The sequence below is a fragment of the Chlorocebus sabaeus genome, chromosome 18 (assembly GCF_047675955.1).
Source record: "Chlorocebus sabaeus isolate Y175 chromosome 18, mChlSab1.0.hap1, whole genome shotgun sequence".
Lineage (NCBI taxonomy): Eukaryota > Metazoa > Chordata > Mammalia > Primates > Cercopithecidae > Chlorocebus > Chlorocebus sabaeus.
In genome coordinates, this window is record NC_132921.1 from 61,481,775 (window position 1) to 61,502,084 (window position 20,310).

Genomic DNA, 20,310 nt, shown 5'->3' on the forward strand with positions numbered 1-20,310 from the left:
TGAACTCAAGAGTTCGAGACCAGTCTGGGCAACGTGGCGAAACCCTGTCCCTACAAAAAATACAAAAATTAGCCAGGTACGGTGGTGTGTGTCTGTAGTCTCAGCTCCTTGGGAGGCTGAGGCAGGAAGATCACTTGAGCCTGGGGTGGGAGAGGTTGCAGTGAGCCACCGCAGTCCAGCCTGGGCAACAGAGTGAGATTGTGTAAGAAGAAAAGAAAGGAAAGAGAGGAGAGGGGAGGGGAGGGGAGGGGAGGGGAGGGGAAAGGAGAGGGAGAGAAAGGGGGAAAGGGGGAAAGGGGGAAAGGGGGAAAGGGGGAAAGGGGGAAAGGGGGAAGGGAAAGAAAGCAAAGGAAAGGAAAAGGAAAAAGGAAAGGGAAAGGAAGGAAAGGAAAGGAAAGGAAGAAAGGAAGAAAAAGGGAAAGGGGAAGGAATGAAGGAAGGAAGGAAGAAAAAAGAAAAGGAAAAGGAAGGAAGGAAGGAAGAAAGGAAGGAAGAAAAGATGAATTGCCATTGAGTACTAACTAAGAAGGTAAAAATATTTTATGCAACCAAAACAAGGCTAAAGAAGGAAATTAAAAGGGAGGGAGGTGATACCTATCCTACTTTTACCCTTTCATTAGGATTCATGACATTCAAAATGATTTTTCTGAGAAAAATCATTTAATAGGACAAAGACTTATTCACCAGCTTATGATTCAGCGGTCACAAGCTTTAAGTTCTGATGATACCTGTCTTGCAATATGTACTACCCATTTCCTAAAGAACTATATAATGCTACTTCAAAGGTAACTAAGAGAAATTAAGGTGAAGGACTCAGAAACAAACCTGCAGTTGTAATTTGGAATATTATGCTGTTTTTCATAGTCGGGAAAAAATATTGTATAGACAACAAATAGAAACATTAAAAATAGTTATTATAGGCCGGGCATGGTGGCTCACACCTGTAATCCCAGCACTTGGGGATGCCAAGGCGTGCAGATCACGAGGTCAGGAGTTTCAGACCAGCCTGACCAACATGGTGAAACCCCGTCTCTACTAAAAATACAAAAATTAGCCGGGTGTGGTGTCACACGCCTGCAATTCCAGCTACTCAGGAGGCTGAAGCAGGAGAATCGCTTGAACCTGGGAGGTAAAGGTTGCAATGAACCAAGATCTCACTGCTGCACTACAGCCTGGGCAAGAGAAGGAGATGCTGTCTCAAAAAAAAAAAAAAAAAAAAAAAAAAAATATATATATATATATATACACACACACACACACACACACACATACATACACACACAGAGTTATTATAGGCTGGGCGCGGTGGCTCACGCCTGTAATCCCAGCACTTTGGGAGGCCGAGGTGGGCGGATCACAAGGTCAGGAGATCGAGACTATCCTGGCTAACATGGTGAAACCCCATCTCTACTAAAAATACAAAAAATTAGCTGGGCGTGGTGGCAGGCGTCTGTAGTCCCAGCTACTTGGCAGGCTGATGCAGTAGAATGGCATGAACCTGGGAGGTGGAGCTTGCAGTGAGCCGAGATTGTGCCACTGCACTCCAGCCTGGGTGACAGAGCGAGACTCCATCTCAAAAAAAAAAAAAAGATAGTTATTATATGGAGAAAAAAATCTCAGCATCTAAGAAACTGATCAATAGAATAACAATTAAATACTTCTTTTCTTTAGCACAGTGAAGAGAACTTCTGTCAATTCCTATCAAGCACATGAAGATGTGAAGTTTCAACTGGATTCATTTCTATAAATAAGTTAAGTTCTTCCTAATTTATAAGAAATAACACTTTGCCAACTTAATAGTATGTTTTCCCAGGTATTATGAAGAGAACATAAATGTTTATTCTAAGTATGTTTAGCTCTAGTTAAAACAGAAAAAAAATACGGATGTTCGAAAATCTCCAAAGAAATTAAATAGAGTCAAAAGGGCATCTAACCAAGGAGCTGTCACTCTGAGGTCCTCTCTAAATGACGGAAGAGCTAGAAAGAGTCCATTTTTCCCCTTGAGAGCTGTACCCCCTTCCCAAGAGACAAATACAGAGACATGCACTTTCCTACACTTGAATTGTCTCTGTTAAAAATGTAAGGGGCAAGTCAAATAACACACCAGAAGGCTTTAAATTTTTGGATATCCTTCTGAACTTGAGATGTTTATCTGTATCCCACCTGAACTCCGAATCTTGTATGGGTCACTTGTCACCACTCTAAAATCTCCATTCCCTCCCCTTTTCTTCCTGGAAATTGACTACCTTTCCAGCAGATAAGAGGTCCCTTAGACAGTACACCCTGGGAGCTTCTGACTAGGTAGTACTTTAAGTGCTTCTGCTTCTTTGGCTGAGTGGTGAGCTTCAAGTTAATGTGGTTGGAAAATTCCGTGAAATATCGAAATCCTCTTTCTCCACAGCCGATACAATTTCCAGAAAACCCTGAAGTGAGGAAAACCAATGTTACTAATGGCCTTGTAAGTTGATACAATACTTTAAAACAGCATAGAAACGTTCACATTCTTTGACCCAAAAATGTCTCAATCTCAAGGAACTAATTCAGAGGGAAAAAAAACAGGTACACATTTCTTTAGCAGAGTTATTTTGTAACAGTGAAAGACTGGAAATAATTTAAATGCTGCTCTAAAAGGAAAGGAAAGGTTAGCCTCTAAAAGGTTAAGGAAATAGGGTTGATAAATACAGTAGATAATGGTTAAGGAAATAGAGCACATAATATAATAAAAAGCTTGGTTCTAGAAGGTCTATTATTTTTTCCCCACATACTCCTTCCTTAGATAACCTGGTTCTCTGCCCTCTCTACCACTCAGACTTGCCTCCATGGTCACAGCTGGTGAGCTTGTGGCCCACCATCTGACCCAGTCTGGGACAGTCAGAATCTCTCTCCTGGAATTTCAAAATAAATACAAAAAGTCAGGCAGGTGGTACTGGACCCTGGATTTGTAAGGTTTTACAGAATTGGAATCCAAATTAGGGTTATGTCAGCCACATGTAAGCTAGGGTATGGGAACCAAGAACCATGAAGAGGAAGCTGATCTGCCAAGAGGAGAGCAGAGCACGGGCCAGATGTGCAAATTCAGGGCTCTATCAGCTTCTAGTTTCTGTGAGATCTAGCTATACTTTCCGACAGGAGTACCACGAGATTCCCATTTCTCCTTTTCTAACACTTCTTTATTCATACTAGCTTATTATTCCTTTAGATCTAATATCCAAACAATTCCTCACTCAGACAAATTAAACAAAACAAAAATGTTGGTGACCTGGTTAGAACAGGGGACACGGAAAAAAGAAGAAAACAGAGAAAACTGGGAAGATGAAAAGCCATGCCTTTTTTTTTTTTTTTTTTTGCCATGCCTTTTTTAATTGAAAATTAACTTTTCAGTCCCCCTTAATACACAGACTAAAAACAGACAGTAAGAGTGAGTTCTTCTTCTTGTGTCTGATGAGGACATAACACATTTACTGTGACATAGATGAAAAGCACAAAAACGTTGTAATAAGAAAGGGCATTCCATATTGTATAAAGGCAATATTTCTATATGTAAATAACTGAAAACAAATTCACTGATGAAGTGATACACTCTTTGCAGACCTCCGAGCTAACCTGATAAATATTAATAATTAACAAAGATATATAAATAGAGAAGAGAAAAGCCACAAGGATTAATGATAGAATATCTCACAATATCCTAATCTCAGAATGCTAACCATCAATTCAAAGCATTTATAAATGGGACGTCCAATTTATTATTATTCAGTCAACAACTATATATTGAGCATCTACCCATATGCTAGGCATTTTGCTAAACACTGGGGAAACAGTGGTGAAGAAGAGATATTCATAACCTCTGGTCCATTACATAGAATTAATAACTTATTACTGCCACTTTATAGACATGTAAACAATATAATTTTATAAATGACTTAAAATATATTCAGAGATGGATTGTATTTGAGAGCATCTATTTGTCCAATACCTTAAAAAAGTAGCCCTTCCCCCCGCAAAAAAAGGTTGCCAGTAGCTGCCTAGGTCACCAAAGTCATCCATCCATCCATCTATCCATCCACCCACCCATCCATCCATCCATCCATCCATCCATCCATCCATCCATCCATCCATCCAACAAATACCGTATTATGTGCTAGACACTGTTGCAGGCACCAGGTTTTTTAGCACGAAACAAAGCAGACAAAGTCTCTGCCTTCGTGGAAACTACATTCTGGTTTGACCGTCGCACCCTCCTGGAAAACTGCCTGACCTGTAAAGTAGATATGCCACACCCAAAACACAGAAAAAAGCTACAAGAACCTTTCAGCCAAAATAATCAAGAACAGTGCCAAAACATGAGGCTCAACTGATAGGTCCAAGTGGTTTAGAAAACATTAGTGTGAGAATTAGAATTCACAAACTACCGAGGTTAAGTTTGATCTCTTCCTCTGTCTATTCTGAGGTGAAAAGCAAGTGTGAAGAGGAAGAAAAGCCATGGGTCAGAATAATCTGCAAAGGAGAGAATCTTCACATTAATGATAAGTTAACAACATAAAAGAATTAGAATCCTACAGTCCATTTTAAAAACTCTGTGTGGCTTCGGCATTAGCCTTCCTTCAAGGGAGATTTTATCTGCCTGAAGTTCTTGTTGTCATTGAAAACAAAAAATAACACCACTCTCAGCCAAATTACCTTTTAGTTTTTCTGGCAATCAAGTCTTCCAATTGCATGGCAGATTTGGGACACATGTACTACCAACTGGATCAATATATTTTGAAATCAATTCCCCCATAGTCTTTGGAATCTGCATAGTTTATATAAAAATTTAGGCAAATTGATATTTGAATCCGCAGGGGTTCTAGAATAGCAGAAGCTTAAACATTTTTCCACTATATTTTAATGCATATGAAAATCATCCACTTTAAGAAATGTTGGATGAATATTAGTTTTTGGACAATAGAGTATCAAACATGTAAAAATCCCAACAATGTGCTTATTTAAGAAAAACCTTCTGCCATTTTGCTGTTGCACTGCACTTTTACATGGAGAAGTGGTCAGTAAAAAATTATGTCCACTTGCAAGGCTAGAGAAAATAAGTAAGGTTCCAAGTCTGTAAGAGTATTTAATAAACACAATAGTAAAATAATTTCCATTTGAAGAGTAAATACTATCTCCCAAGCACTGTGCTTGGTGGGTGCTTTAAGGACATCATCTCATTTGATCTTTATGACCCTGCAAGGTAGGTGTTAATGACCCCATTATATGCACGAGCAATCTAAAACTTTAAGTTCTTAAAATACTTGCTGAAGTTCTTAAAGTACTAAGTGGCAAATCTGGAATCTGAACACAGTTCTGATTCCAAAGCATATGGTCTTTGGTCTCACTCCTAATTTCTAAAGATTATGAAGTCTATTATTCTGATGGTGTTTCTGTGTCTTTTCTATGACATACTCTAAGAGGATTTTCTAGTCACAAAGAATCATTGAACAAAAAATGCATTATGAGAGATTTTCATTGTCTACAGTCAGAGCCACACCTGAACTGTTTCATCAGATGAGACGATAATGCTTTTCAAATGCTAAAAAGTTTTCTGAAGTTGTTCTACTACAGCCTACTAGGTAGTAAGCTCTGTATGGAATAGGACTGAGTCTTATAACTGTTGTGTCCCTACGTGAGAGCCTCGTGTGATTTCTGTCATACAGTATATTTTGAATACATACTGCTTAATAAAAAAAACGAGTAGTTGGATCGTCTTTGCTAATTTAGTCCAGCATATTAGATTTATCATTAGACTTCTATATTAAACCATCTGCTCAATTTCACTAAACAAAAAAAAGTGAAAAATTTTTTTTTTTTTTTTTTGAGATGGAGTCTCGCCCAGGCTGGAGTGCAGTGGGGCGATCTCGGCTCATTGCAAGCTCCGCCTCCCGGGTTCACGCCATTCTGCCTCAGCCTCCCTAGTAGCTGGGATTACAGGCACCCACCACCACGCCTGGTTTTTTTTTTTTTTTTTGTATTTTTAGTAAAGACAGGGTTTCACTGTGTTAGCCAGGATGGTCTCTATCTCCTGACCTTGTGATCCACCCGCCTCGGCCTCCCAGAATGCTGGGATTACAGGCGTGAGCCACTGTGCCCGGCCGAAAATGTTCTTTTTTTATGAGAGCCTTATGAAAAATGAAAACTACCATTTCTTTTCCTATGAACCATGAGAAGTCTTAAACTATAATTTAAGGAACTTCTATAAAGCGTGTGCAGGCTCACTTATTGATCAGTGTATTGCTAGACTTTCTGATGACACTATATAACTAGGAAGAATGTATCAAACTACAAAAATAAATACACATCATGATCAATACAATATTTGAATTCACTGCTCTATTCTTTTTCCTTTTCACTGATATTTGTGCCTAAAACATGATTTTCATCTATAGTAAGACGAATTCTGAGAAACAAAAACAACAGTAGAGAAATGCAGCAGTAAAAAAGCAACAAATCTCATGTGCTATCTTTTTAATTATTTAAAATAACATAAATCAAGTCTGTTATTTATGATATAGGGAGGCTATGTTGTGAGAAAGCCCAGACACTAATATCACAAAGTAAAATAATTCTTAGATAAAGTCATTTACATTTTATATCACATAGATAGAAATATAAAGATATATAGTCCTAGTTATTTTGGGTGAACTAATGTTAAATATAAAGTGAGATTCACATCACACAAGTATAGATAGAAATAATGTGTGGTATGGAAAAATAACAAATAACTCACAAAGTGAATAATCCACAGATGAATAATTGAGAGTTGACTTGATATCAGGTCCAGTATCAGAGCTGACTTGATATCAATGACTATAGAGAGTGAATTCTCTTTTCTTTATAAAATATTAATTTTTGATAAATTGCATGCTTTTTAAAAATGTCTGGTCAAAATTTAATTCATTTAATTAAGCTAAGTGTTTTGAGAATTAATAAAAATGAAAAGGCTGGGCGTGGTGGCTCATGCTTGTAATCCCAGCACTTTGGGAGGCCAAGGCAGGCAGATCATCTGAGGTCAGGAGTTTGAGACCAGCCTGGCCAACATGGTGAAACCCTGGCTCTACTAAAAATACAAAAAGTAGCTGGGCATGATGGTGGGCACCTGTAATCCTAGCTACTCAGGAGGCTGAGGCAGGAGGATCGCTTCAACTCAGGAAGCAGAGATTGCAGTGAGCTGAGATTGTGCCACTGTACTCTAGCCAGGGTGACAAGAGCAAAACTCTGAAAAAAAAAAAAAGAAAGACAGAAAAAAAGAAAGAAAGAAAGAAGAAAAGGAAGGAAGGAAGGGAGGGAGGGAGGGAGGGAGGGAGGGAGGGAAGGAAGGAAGGAAGGAAGGAAGGAAGGAAGGAAGGAAGGAAAGAAGGAAGGAAGGAAGAAAAATAAATGTTTAAGAAGTTACTGCCTGTAATCCCAGCACTTTGGGAGGCCAAGACAGGCAGATCACGAGGTCAGGGATTTGAGACCACTCTGGCCAATATGGTGAAGCCTCGTCTCTACCAAAAATACAAAAATTAGCTGAGTGTGGTGGCATGCGCCTATAGTCCCCGCTACTCGGGAGGCTGAGGCAGGAGAATCACTTGAATCTGGGAGGCAGAGGTTGTAGTGAGCCTGGACTGCATCACTGCACTCAGCCTGGGCGATGGAGCAAGACTCCATCTCAAAAAAAAAAAAAGTTACTAAAAGAAAAAAATGTATCATAATTGAACTAAACTATATAATCCCCAAATAATCCTCTGGTATATTTTTAAAATTTCTGCAGTTGTTTTAAATAAATGTGTATTTTAACTCCCTCATATTGGAAAGAATTTTATAAGCATGAAATACTCACCTAAAAGTGCATTTTTTCCATGATCATCCGGTAGAAATCGCTTGTCCACAGCACAAACTAGGATGTGTTCAGGCAGATTGGGAGACTTGGCCCCCACCAGGAGGAATCCTGCTGGGATGTCAATTTGTTCCATACACAGTGATACCAAACGCAAATCCTTTCCTGCTTGACAAAAACCTAAAAACCAGTTTTTAAAAAAAGGACACAGTGAAATGTTTAGTGAGATTATATCTTCTTATCACTCATTTGGAGAGTAGATTTACTTGTGGGAATCACTATTAAACACTAAATTAAAGTCCCTATATCCCTTTACTCCAACCAGAAGACAAATCTATCAAGTGTGGCCTTCTGAACAAAGCTGAAAAGACACTGAAAGGAAATATTTCCCTCTGCTTCACTCCAAAGTGACGACTTCATATTTTCTTTTTCTTTTTCTTTTTCTTTTTTTTTTTTTGAGACAGAGTCTCGCCCTGCTGCCCAGGCTGGAGTACAATGGTGGGATCTCAGCTCACTGCAACCTCTGCCTCCCAGGTTCAAGCGATTCTCCTGCCTCACCCTCCCAAGTAGCTGAGATTACAGGCACGCACCACCACACCCAGCTAATCTTTTTTTTTTTTGTATTTTAGTAGAGATGGAGTTTCACCATGTTGGCTAGACTGGTTTCGAACTCCTGACCTCGTGATCCACCCACCTTGCCCTCCCAAAGTGCTGGGATTACAGGCGTGAGTCTGGTCCACGAGTGAGGCAATGATAAATACACAACAAACTTTGAAAACCATGCAGTTTGTATGTGCATGTAATAGGGTTATTTTACTTCCAATGCAAATTCACTTCTCTAGATGGGGATAGAGTCAGAATAGATACTCTTTATTTCACAGAAGAAGAGACTGAAGTTCAGAATTTTGTGGCTCCTAGATGAATGGGCCAAAACTGTTACAACATTTCACTTTTTACCATGCTATGATATGACAAGTTGCGACAAAATCTTACATAACCACTTTGTATATCATAATGTATTCTATGAATTCATCTGTTCATCATTTATAAAACAAACATTTACAACAAATGCTGTCCGAGACCAGGAGATACAGGATTGAACAAAATATGTCTTCCTCCAAGAACTCACATTGCAGTTAACTGGAAGAATGTATAAGGAACCAAGAATCACAGACAGTGTTACAGGGAACAGCTACAGTTCTGCTACAAATTTTCTGGGGAATGATTCTGTCTGTACTCTAATCATGTGACTTCCTCAGGGAGTTGTGACACTTCATACTGATGTGGAGCTAGGACCTGATCCAGCTGGGCCACTTTGATAGCCCAACTTTCTGGCCATAGTTGATTGGTCCAAGGGTAGACGTATGATATAAACAGGGCCCATCAAAGCCTGTTCCCTAGAAAATCTGAACATGGAGCCAAGGAGAGCATGGCTCAGTCTGCTTAGTGCCAGCCCTGTTCCTTGACCTGGGAGGGAACTCCGTCACCATGGGCAGGAGGCTGAAAGATTTTTCTGGAGGTGTCTGAATCCCTGAGCCTGCTGTATCTGCCTTTCCCAAGGTTTGACCATGAAACCTTTTCTTTGGAACTCTTTCAGTCATGTCTTCATTTTACCTAAGCCATTTTCAGTTGGGTTTCTGTCATTTGCAACCAAGAGAGGCTGAATGAAAGTATAATAAATGCTATTTCAGGCCAGGTGCAGTGGCTCACACCTGTAATCCCAGCACTTTGGGAGGCTGAGGTGGGCGGATCACTTGAGGTTGGGGTTCAAGACCAGCCTGGTCAACATGGTAAAACCCTGTCTCTATTAAAAATACAAAAAAAAAAAAAAAAAAAAAAAAAAAAAAAGGCCAGGCGCGGTGGCTCACACCTGTAATCCCAGCACTTTGTGAGGCAGAAGCGGGCGGATCATGAGGTCAGGAGATCGAGGCCATCTTGGCTAACACGGTAAAACCCCATCTCTACTAAAAATACAAAAAATTAGCCAGTTGTGGTGGCGGGCACCTGTAGAGACAGAGCTTGCAGTGAGCCCAGATCGTGCCACTGCACTCCAGCCTGGGCGACAGAGTGAGACTCTGTCTCAAAAAATAAACAAACAACAACAACAACAAAAAAATTAGCTGGGCATGGTGGCACATGCATGTAATCCCAGTTACTTGGGAGGCCGAGGCAGGAGAATCACTTGAACCAGGGAGGCAGAGGTTGCAGTGAGCCAAGATCGCATCATTGCACTCCAGTCTGGGCAACAGCGTGAAACTTGCTCTCAAGAACAGGAAATGCTATTTTCCTGTTTCCATTTTCTGAAAATGCTATTTCGAAGCAAGGAGGACACCTACCTTTCCATACACAAACCCTAGGAAAGCACCATTATCATTGCCCAATACAAAATAGGGAAAAACCATGCTAGATCAATTCATGTTATGATTTTAACCAAGTGTCAAAAATCATTGAATGCCATCAGTTACTGGCATGAGAAATAAAAAAGAAAACACCATCAAAACATTGGATGAGGCCAGGTGCAGTGGCTCACGCCTGTAATCCCAGCACTCTCGGAGGCCCAGGAGGGCAGATCGCTTGGGTCCAGGAGTTCAAAACCAGTCTGGGCAACATGGTAAAACCTCATCTCTACAAAAAAAATACAAAAATTAGTCGGGCCTGGTGGTGAACACTTGTAATCCCAGCTACCTGGGCAGTTAAGATGGGAGCATCCCTTGACCCAGGGAGGCAGAGGTTGCAGTGAAGCCAGGATTGTGCCATTGTACTCCAGCCTGGGCAACACAGCAAGACCCTGTCTAAATTTTTTTTTAAAGAAAAAAAAATTAAAATTAAAATTGAAAGGAAAAGATGAAGTGGTGAGGCACATTAAATTTACCGTATAGTTTGGGTCATCAAAAACAAGCCTAATAGAATTGGGAAAAGACAGCAGAAGAAAGAATAAAATTATCAAGACTACAGGGCTCAATCATTTCAAGCTTATAGAACCCTTTTTAACATTAACAAAAGTGAATTTAAGCTCTAAAAGTCAATTTAACTCTAAAAATTCATGAATTAAGAAAAAATACAAAAACTTACGAATTCTTTAGCAATTTTAAATGAATCTGCATTTGTTCAAAATATCATTTATATTTATCTGGAAAAGAGTCATTAAATATGTGGGTCATATTACTTAGTTTACAAACATTTTTTGAAGCCTATTTGATACATGGAACCCATAGGAAAAAAAAATTGCTGTGCCCACCCACCTCTATTAAGGAACAGGCTCACAGGATTGGAAGTTGGGAATTGATGATGACGATGATGATGGCAGCTAAAACTTACGGAGCACTCGCCATAGCCAGGCACAGTGCTAAATACTATATAGATTATCTTATTCAGTCCTCTCAACACTCAAGACTGGTACTATCTCCTTTTCATAGATGGAGAAACTGAGGCTCATAAAGGTTAGGAAACTTGTCCAAGGTTACACAAAGAGTTCTGTAATGCTCAGGATGTAAGAGAGAGGAAGTCCACCACAGTGAAAACAGACAAAAAGCATACTATTTAACTTGGCAAAAGAGAAGCTAAGAACAATTACAATACAGTGCTAAAACTATGACGGGTGAACACAGACTTTTTCATCAAATTCTAAAATACTAAATCTAGGAGTCATATATATTTTTTTTTTTTTGATACGGAGTCTCGCTCTGTCGCCCAGGCTGGAGTGCAGTGGCCGGATCTCAGCTCACTGCAAGCTCCGCCTCCCGGGTTCACGCCATTCTCCTGCCTCAGCCTCCCGAGTAGCTGGGACTATAGGCGCCCACCACCTCGCCCAGCTAGTTTTTTATATTTTTTTAGTAGAGATGGGGTTTCACCGTGTTAGCCAGGATGGTCTCGATCTCCTGACCTCGTGATCCGCCCGTCTCGGCCTCCCAAAGTGCTGAGATTACAGGCTTGAGCCACCGCGCCCGGCCTAGGAGTCATATTAAAGTACCAAAAGGAACGCTAATTTATTTTAATCAAATAAGTTACTAATTTGCATATAGACAGTAAACCTAGGTTTACAGACATAAACCTAGTTCATGATTGGCCTATTAATGGAAAGCAGGATGCTTGGGGAGCTATCTCTGTCACTGAGAAGTAGTAATACAATCTTTCTACAATGTTGACTCACTCTGTATTAGAAAAAGTATACCAGATGGAACCACAAGTCTGTATCAATTTGCAAATTATATTATATGGAACCTCAAGATCATCTAATAAAGCATTTCTCAATATAAGTGGTGAATTCCCACGGATTCATAAAAAATGTTCCAAGATACTTGGGAATAGTAAGTGAAATTTAAATAGACATCATTATCAATTTCTAAAAATGAATAAATAATTAGTGTAAGTATCCTACTTTTAAAATAGAATGTTCTAAGGGCCTTTCATCTAACACATGTAGGGTTAATGGAAACCAGCTGAGTGAGCTCACAATTCACTCAGTCAAACCCCATATCATTGTGTGGTTTTGACAAGTTCAGATTGTTTTCATTTTCAGTCATATGTACTGACATATTCCTTAACTTATACACATAACAGGCTGTTGGTTAAAGATGGGAAGCTCAGGAAACTTTCTGTGTTAATAACACAAAAAGAGAAATTTTATAAATGTGCCTAAATTTGCTTTTTGGGGGAGCATATTTTCAGGGAAACTGTACTTTTAAAAGCTCTTTGGTAGATACAAAAGTTAAATTCATTCACCACACTCACTCAACAAATTAAAAGATTGTATAAAATGAAGCAATATGTTTTTCCAGGACATCAAAAAACAAATGTTAAAAAGGTAAAAATTTAGCGATTATAATCCAATTTGGCTTTTAATACATGAGGAAGAAAACGCTGCCTCTTTCAACTCTATCAGCAGTTACCTACAAGCAGCAGCCTACAACTTTTCCATCACATAGAACAAAAATGCAAAAATTATAAACTACTATACCCTTTAACCGTAAAATGTAGAATTTCCAACATTTAGGCATTAAAAGTAGATTTTGACTTTTTTTAATGCTGTAAAACATTTAAATACATTTAGCTCCTCTCATCCTCCTCCAAAACAAATATAATAGTTTATATTTTTTGTTTGTTTGTTTTTGGTTTTTTTTTTTTGAGACAGAGTCTCGCTCTGTCGCCAGGGCCGGAGTGCAGTGGCCGGATCTCAGCTCACTGCAAGCTCCGCCTCCCATATTTACGCCATTCTCCTGCCTCAGCCTCCCGAGTAGCTGGGACTGCAGGCGTCCGCCACCTCGCCCGGCTAGTCTTTTGTATTTTTTAGTAGAGACGGGGTTTCACCGTGTTAGCCAGGACGGTCTTGATCTCCTGACCTCGTGATCCGCCTGTCTCGGCCTCCCAAAGTGCTGGGATTACAGGCTTGAGCCACCGCGCCCGGCCTATAGTTTATTTTTAAATTTGTCAACAAAACATGCTTTTTCTTACACAACGAATTTAAAGTAAGTTAATCAGTAATTATTGAATAGCAAATGTAGATAATCTTTCTTGTACAGCATGAATATCAAACAGTATATTAATAAACTGACCTAGGTAGGCAGGGTGCAGTGGCTCACGCCTGTAATCCCAACACTTTGGGAAGCTGAGGTGAGTGGATCACCTGAGGTCAGGAGTTTGAGTCCAGCCTGGCCAACATGGCAAAACCCTGTCTCTACTAAAAATACAAACATTAGTTGGGCGTGGTGGCATGGACCTGTAGTCCCAGCCACTCGGGAGGCTGAGGCAGGAGAACTGCTTGAACCCAGGAGGCAGTGAGCCGAGATTTGCACCATTACACTCCAGCCTGGGCAACAAGAGTGAAACTCTGTCTCAAAATAAATAAATAAATAATAAATAAATAAACAAACCAATCTAAAATAAATACTATTTAAAATCAAGTCCTTATCACATGCTGTGTAATGACAGAATTAGTTTTTAAATATCTGCATTCAAAATATTACACACTATTATAGGAGACATTTGTGAGTCAAAGATTGAGGAACACAGATCTGTTCTAACCTCTTTGATATGTAAATGAAAGAAGGGCCCCAAGAGACTAAGAAAGTGGCCCAAGGCCAAATAGCCACCAGAAACAGTAGATAGAGAACCCAGGTCTCTTAACTCCAAATTAACTGCTCCTTCGACCTCATTAACACCTCCCTGACTCATATACAGTCATTCATCACTTAACCACATGGATGCATTCTAAGAGGCGATTTTGTTGTGTGAACATCATAGCGTGTACTTCCACACACCCAGATGGTAGAGCCTACCACATATGTAGGCTAGATGGTATAGCCTATTGCCCCTAGGCTACAAACCTGGATAGCATCCTATTGTACTGAGTACTATTGGCAGTTGTAACACAATGGTTAAGTATTTGTGTATCTAAACATATGTAAACATAGAAAAGGCACAGCGAAAATATGATATAAAAGATTAAAAAATAACACACCTGTACAAGGCACTTAAAACAGCTTGCAGGACTGGAAGTTGCTCTGGGTGAGTCAGTGAGTGAGTGAATGTGAAGGCCTAGGACATTACACTTTATAAACACTGTACCCTTAGGCTACACAAAATTTACTAAAATTTTTTTTCTTCAATAATAAATTAACCTTAGCTTACTGTAACTTAACTTTATAACCTTTTTAACTTCTAAAAATCTTTTGATTCATAGTAACACTTAAAACACAAACACATTGTATAGCTGTATAAAAACATTTTCTTTCTTGTATCATTATTCTATAAGGGTTTTTTGTATTAATTTTTTTTTTAAACTTTTTAAACTTTTTTGTTGGCCAGGCATAGTGGCTCACGCCTGTAATCCCAGCACTTTGGGAGGCCAAGGTGGGGGGACCACAAGGTCAAGAGATCGAGACCATCCTGGCCAACATGGTGAAACCCCAGCTCTACTAAAATTACAAAAATTAGCTGGGCATGGTGGTGGGCGCCTGTAGTCCCAGCTACTCAGGAGGCTGAGGCAGGAGAATCACTTGAACCCAGGAGGCAGAGATCGCAGTGAGCTGAGATTGCGCCACTGCACTCCAGTCTGGCGACAGAGCGAGACTCCGTCTCAAAAACAAAACAAAACAAAACAAAAAACAATAACAAAAAAAACTTTTTTGTTAAAAACTGAGGCACAAACACACACATTAGCCTAGGCCTACACAGGGTCAGAATCGTCAGGATCAGTGTCTTCCACCTCCGTATCTTGTCCCACTGGAAGGTCTTCAGGACAATAACATGCTTGGAGGGTCATCTCCTATGATAATAATGCCATCTTCCAGAATACCTCCTGAAGGACCTGCCTGAGGCTATTTTACAGTAAACTTTTTTTTTTTTTAAATAAGTAGAAGGAGTACACTCTGAAATAACAGTCATTTATTACTTAATATCATGTGGTATACCTAATTGCATGTGCTATACTTTTATATGACTGGCAGTGCAGTAGGTTTCTTTACATCAGCAACACCACAAACACATGAGTAATGCACTGCACTACTTTACAATAGCTACAATGTCACCAGGCAACAGACATTTTTCAGCTTTGGAACCAACCAACGTCGTATATGCAGTCAGTCATTGACCGAAATGGTATTATTTGGCACATGACTGTATACTGTTTCGCCCTCCTCTAGTCTGATGGAGAACTCTCCTATAACTTCTTCCTTATCTACTTTTGCTGGATCCTATCACTTGCCTTCCCTGTGGCCTTTTGAGATTGATTTCCGAGTATCATTTGATACACCAGCCCCTGCCGGCCACTGACTGTGTCGGCATTCACCTATTTCATCCTTGCTAATGAGTCCTTAAAATTAAAGTTTTGACAAGCTGCAAAAGTAATCCATGCTCACAGACTGATATTTCTGTTGAGATTTCTCAAGCAATACATTGCAAAAGGGAGACTAAGAGGGAAAAGTTACAATTTTGCTTCTGGGCTAAAGAGGGATAGAGTAGAGAAGGCACAGTTAGTGTGGAGAAGGCCTGAAAAAAGTAGGATTTTCTAGGGAAGAGAGATTATTTCAAGCAATTTCTGTGGCAAAATGAAAACTACACAATCCACACAAATAGTTTTCCAATCTTTAAGGGTTTTCCCACTTATGATATGAGGACACCTAGAGGTGAAAAGCAATAATTATTAAACAATTACTGTATTCTATGAGAGGTGTGTTTCTAGCCTCCTTCACCTAAAAAAAAAAAAAAAAGTCAAGAGGTACCTGTGCCAATGAAAAGAGAAAATGTCCTATTTGATGGGGGGGGGGGGGGGGAGAAAAAAACCTACACCATGATAGGTGTTTGTAAAAGTGGCATGAGAACCAACTGAGAGCTCCCAATGTCCAAAACTGAACAATTTGAGCAACAAAATAAGTTAGTATTAGATTATAAACATAAAATAAATGTAGGCATTTATGGCCATAATGACATAAATAAATGAATGAACCCATCAATAAATGGGAGAGAAGAGATGAATTCCCACGCAGTAGAATTTCAAATAATTTACATAGTCTGCCCTCAAGGATGTGGAGTGTAACTCCCTGCTCCTTAAGTGTGATCTGGGGATTCCTTCCACAGTATGCAGCGGAAGGAGAGTGGAGATAACACTCCTTCAGCCCCTCAGCCAGGTGACCAAAGTCAACAGCAATAGTGATAAATCATGTTGATAGTATGTACCCTTGAAAGAATATGATAAAAATTTAAGGAATATGATAAAAATTGACCCCTGTGATCTTCCTCCCCAGATCCCATAACCCCAATCTAATAAGGAGAAAAACATCAAATTAATTCCAACAGGGGGGTCTCCTACAAATATGCCTACTCCCCAAATGGTCAAGGTCATCAAAAACAAGGAAAGTCTGAGAAACTGTCATAGTCAAAAGGCACCTAAGGAGACATAGCAATTAAATCTGATGCCATATCCTGGATGGGACACTGAAACAGGAAAAGAATATTAGGAAAAAACCAAGGAACTCAAATAAACTGTGCACTTTAGTTGTTATTAAAATTAATAAAAAAGTATCAATATTGGTTCATTAATTGTAGCAAACGTACTATACTAACATACTAATAATAGGGCAAACTGTGTGGGGATATATAGAAACTACTATTTTCTTAATTTTCACAAATTTAAAGCTGTTCTTCAAAAATAAAATAAAATAGTCCTATTTTATCTTTTACCATGTAGCTATTTGCCAACACAAGCCATACAGGCAATTTAATTAAGAAGAGACTAGGAAAGAAAGGCACAGCAGGGCTGAGTCTAGAAAACAGGGTCCAGAAGAAATCAACTCAAGGTCAAAAATGCTCATTAAGTCAAGCAAAAGTTTATGAATTCAGTCTGTAGTTATTCTAAGAATAAGTTTGCCTGCCAAGGATCTGGTCTATTGCTGTAAAGTATATATCTATTTACTGTTTCCTCCAAATCCTCATTGCCTGGATTCAGATCAGCTAATGATATACAAAATATAGCATCAGGGATCCCTATGACAGTAAAAACATTATGCAAAGAGCAATATTGAATTTAGCTTTTTCAGATGGAAAATAAGCTGCATACGTCTGCAAAAAAGAGTGGAGAGCTAAAAACAAAATCTATGAAATATTCTATCTCAAGACTTATAGGATCCCAATATCCAGTGTGACAGGTAGTTCTATTTCCCAATATCCAGTGTGACAAGTAGTTCTATTTTCCCAATATCCAGTGTGACAGGTAGTTCTATTTTCCCACTACTAGAAATATGTCTGATTACTAGTCTAATAAACATCAAATACTAAATCTCAATTAAAACCTTAAACTAAATGAAAAACAAAACCTTAGGACTCCACAACAGGGTAATTCTGAATTACATCTAAATAATTCTGAGGGACTGATGTGATCTTTCTTTTAGAGGCTGCGAGAAGATAATTCTGAGGGACTGATGTGATCTTTCTTTTAGAGGCTACGAGAAGATCTGGTTAAGAGTATCCTAAGGAAGAATCTAAGCCTGTTTATAGTCTACAAGCAAAGAAACATAAGTTAGTGATAACGGGCATACAAATATTTCAGGGACAAATCTGCCCCTGAAATAATTTCACTCTCTGAAGACAACACTGAAATGTTGCTCTAAAACCAAGCCTCTTGCAGAGCAAATGATTTTAATTTTTTTAAAAAGGAATAATAGTAGACAGGTCTTCTTTATAAACTTCATCTGCATTTCTTTAAGAAAACAGCCGAAGATTTCACTTCACAGAAACAGATTTGCATTCTCCAATTATCTCCAACTTGAAGGTTACAGAGTAAACTAAAAGGGGGCAGGGAAAAGTTTACAGAAACAGCTATAAACACAAGCTAAAGTAATCAAAGCAGTATTTGGAGGCCTAAAATTTGGTTGTCCTTAACTCTGGACAATCAACTGCCTCCCAGCAGGGTAGGAACCTACACTATTCCAATAATTTACATAAGAAATTAGCAACCAAAATTTACATCTGAATGGTAAACCCCAGCAGCCCATCAGGTGTTAACTATTTGCTTATCTAAATTGCCTCTAAAAATAGCTTTACCTTTCTTTGAGCCTTAAGTAAATAGAGGATTTCCCATGAAGGGAAGGTGGTATGCTTAAATAAGTCCAGGCAGTATATTGCCCTATTTCATTGCCATTTTCGTAAGGAAAATTTCAGAAATTTCAGAACTGTTCTCCCTTTGAGTAAGAGGGCTCTTAGAACTATCTTAAAATGAGTCCAATTGAAAGAGTTACTGGCCAGGCGTGGTGGCTCACACCTGTAATCCCAGCACTTTGGCAGGCCGAGGCAGGCGGATCACGAGGTCAGGAGATCAAGACCATCCTGACTAACACAGTGAAACCCTGTCTGTACTAAAAATACATAAAAAAGTAACCAGGCATGGTGGTGGACGCCTGCAGTCCCAGCTACTCGGGAGGCTGAGGCAGCAGAATGGCGTGAACCCGGGAGGTGGAGCTTGCAGTGAGCTGAGATCACACCACTGCACTCCAGCCTGGGCAACAGAGCAAGACTCCGTCAAAAAAAAAAAAAAAAAAAAAAAAAAAAAAAAAAAAAAGCTACTGGCCGGGCACAGTGGCTCACACCTGTAATCACAACACTTTGGGAGCCGAGGAGGGTGGATCATGAGGTCACAAGCTCAAGACCAGCCTGGTCAAGATGGTGAAACCCCGTCTCTACTAAAAATACAAAAATTAGCCGGGCATGTTGGTGGACACCTGTTATCCCAGGAACTTGGGAGGCTGAGGCAGAGAACTGCTTGAACCCGGGAGGTGGAGGCTGCGGTGAGCTGAGGTCGCGCCACTGCACTCCACCCTGGGCCACAGAGTGAGACTCCGTCTCAAAAAAAAAAAAAAAGGCTATCTATGCCTTCCCCCAAGGTGAATTAAAAGGGGAAAAAACTGGACATTAATCACAAGAACCAAAAGTAGCTGATATAGGAATCTAAGTGTAGGACTAGTGTTTTTGAATCGTCTTGGAATCTAAATCTTGAACTTGAGTGAGACGGTTAAAAAAAAAATTGCACCTCCTTTATCTTTAAAATAATATTACCCTTCCCATATACTCTCATATTTTCATGTTCTAAAGTTTAAGAAATACTGGCTATCTCTAGATCACTGAGTTTATTATACCTTGGTGGGTAGTAAACAGCTCTCCATACCTGCTTATAAATAACACCAGTGCCAGATACCCCACAAGGCAAACTAAAAACATACCTAGGGCATAGGAAAAGTGGAAACCTCTCTCCCATTTTTTGGTATAAAATTAGATATTTGAAAATTATCCTCTAAAGATTTTACTCTATGTAACTCTCACACATAACAAGATTCTCAATGGGAATCCAACAACGTTTTAAGCACTATTTCACTTTCCAGTTTGTTACCTGATAAACGAGTTGACAGCTCAATTAAATAAAAGGTATGAAGATAGATGTAAAGCAAGTAAGAAGAAACATAATGCTAGTCACCTCCTACACCTTCACAGGCTTAAAAGCCTGTATTGTGTCAATAATGAATAAATCCATATATATTATATTAAGTTTGAGCAATCATAAACAAATTCATAAGGAACAATGTGCTACAGGCAGGGCCGTAGTACTAATCGCTAGGGGCCATCTTTAGTGAATTGGGCACGTAGAAGCTCCCAGGAGAGTTACTCAGGTTTCCTCATCTCTTAGGTAGGGGTTTTTGACTCCTTTACTATTTATCACATTGTCAAAAAAAAAAAAAAAAAAAAAAAAAAGTCAAGAGAAAATAGAACTCCCAAGCAGGGCTTTCTGGGTTTCCATATTTGAACCTCTAGTTTTTCTCTAATTATTTGCACTTTAAGCTTTGTAAGAGGAATGTTCTGAAATTATATCCCTTTTCTTCTCCTTCCATTTTCCCCACTCCAAAATGTTCATGCACTGAAATCATCCTAGGTCCAAGTCATTCTGGGTAGAAGAACAATACTCTGGCTAATCTGGA

General features: G+C 39.3%; 1 protein-coding gene across 5 annotated transcripts in view; it reads right to left on the minus strand.

The window, feature by feature from the left end:
• Nucleotides 1-20,310, minus strand: part of GREB1L (GREB1 like retinoic acid receptor coactivator) — a 294,500-nt gene that overhangs the window by 119,048 nt on the left and 155,142 nt on the right. For all 5 annotated transcript variants that reach the window (XM_037982457.2, XM_037982458.2, XM_037982456.2 and 2 more), the window contains exons 5-6: nt 7,856-8,032; nt 2,247-2,423 (exon numbers count right to left, since the gene is read on the minus strand). In XM_037982457.2, the coding sequence (XP_037838385.1) occupies nt 2,247-2,423; nt 7,856-8,032 (354 nt within the window). The remainder of the gene's footprint in view (nt 1-2,246; nt 2,424-7,855; nt 8,033-20,310) is intronic.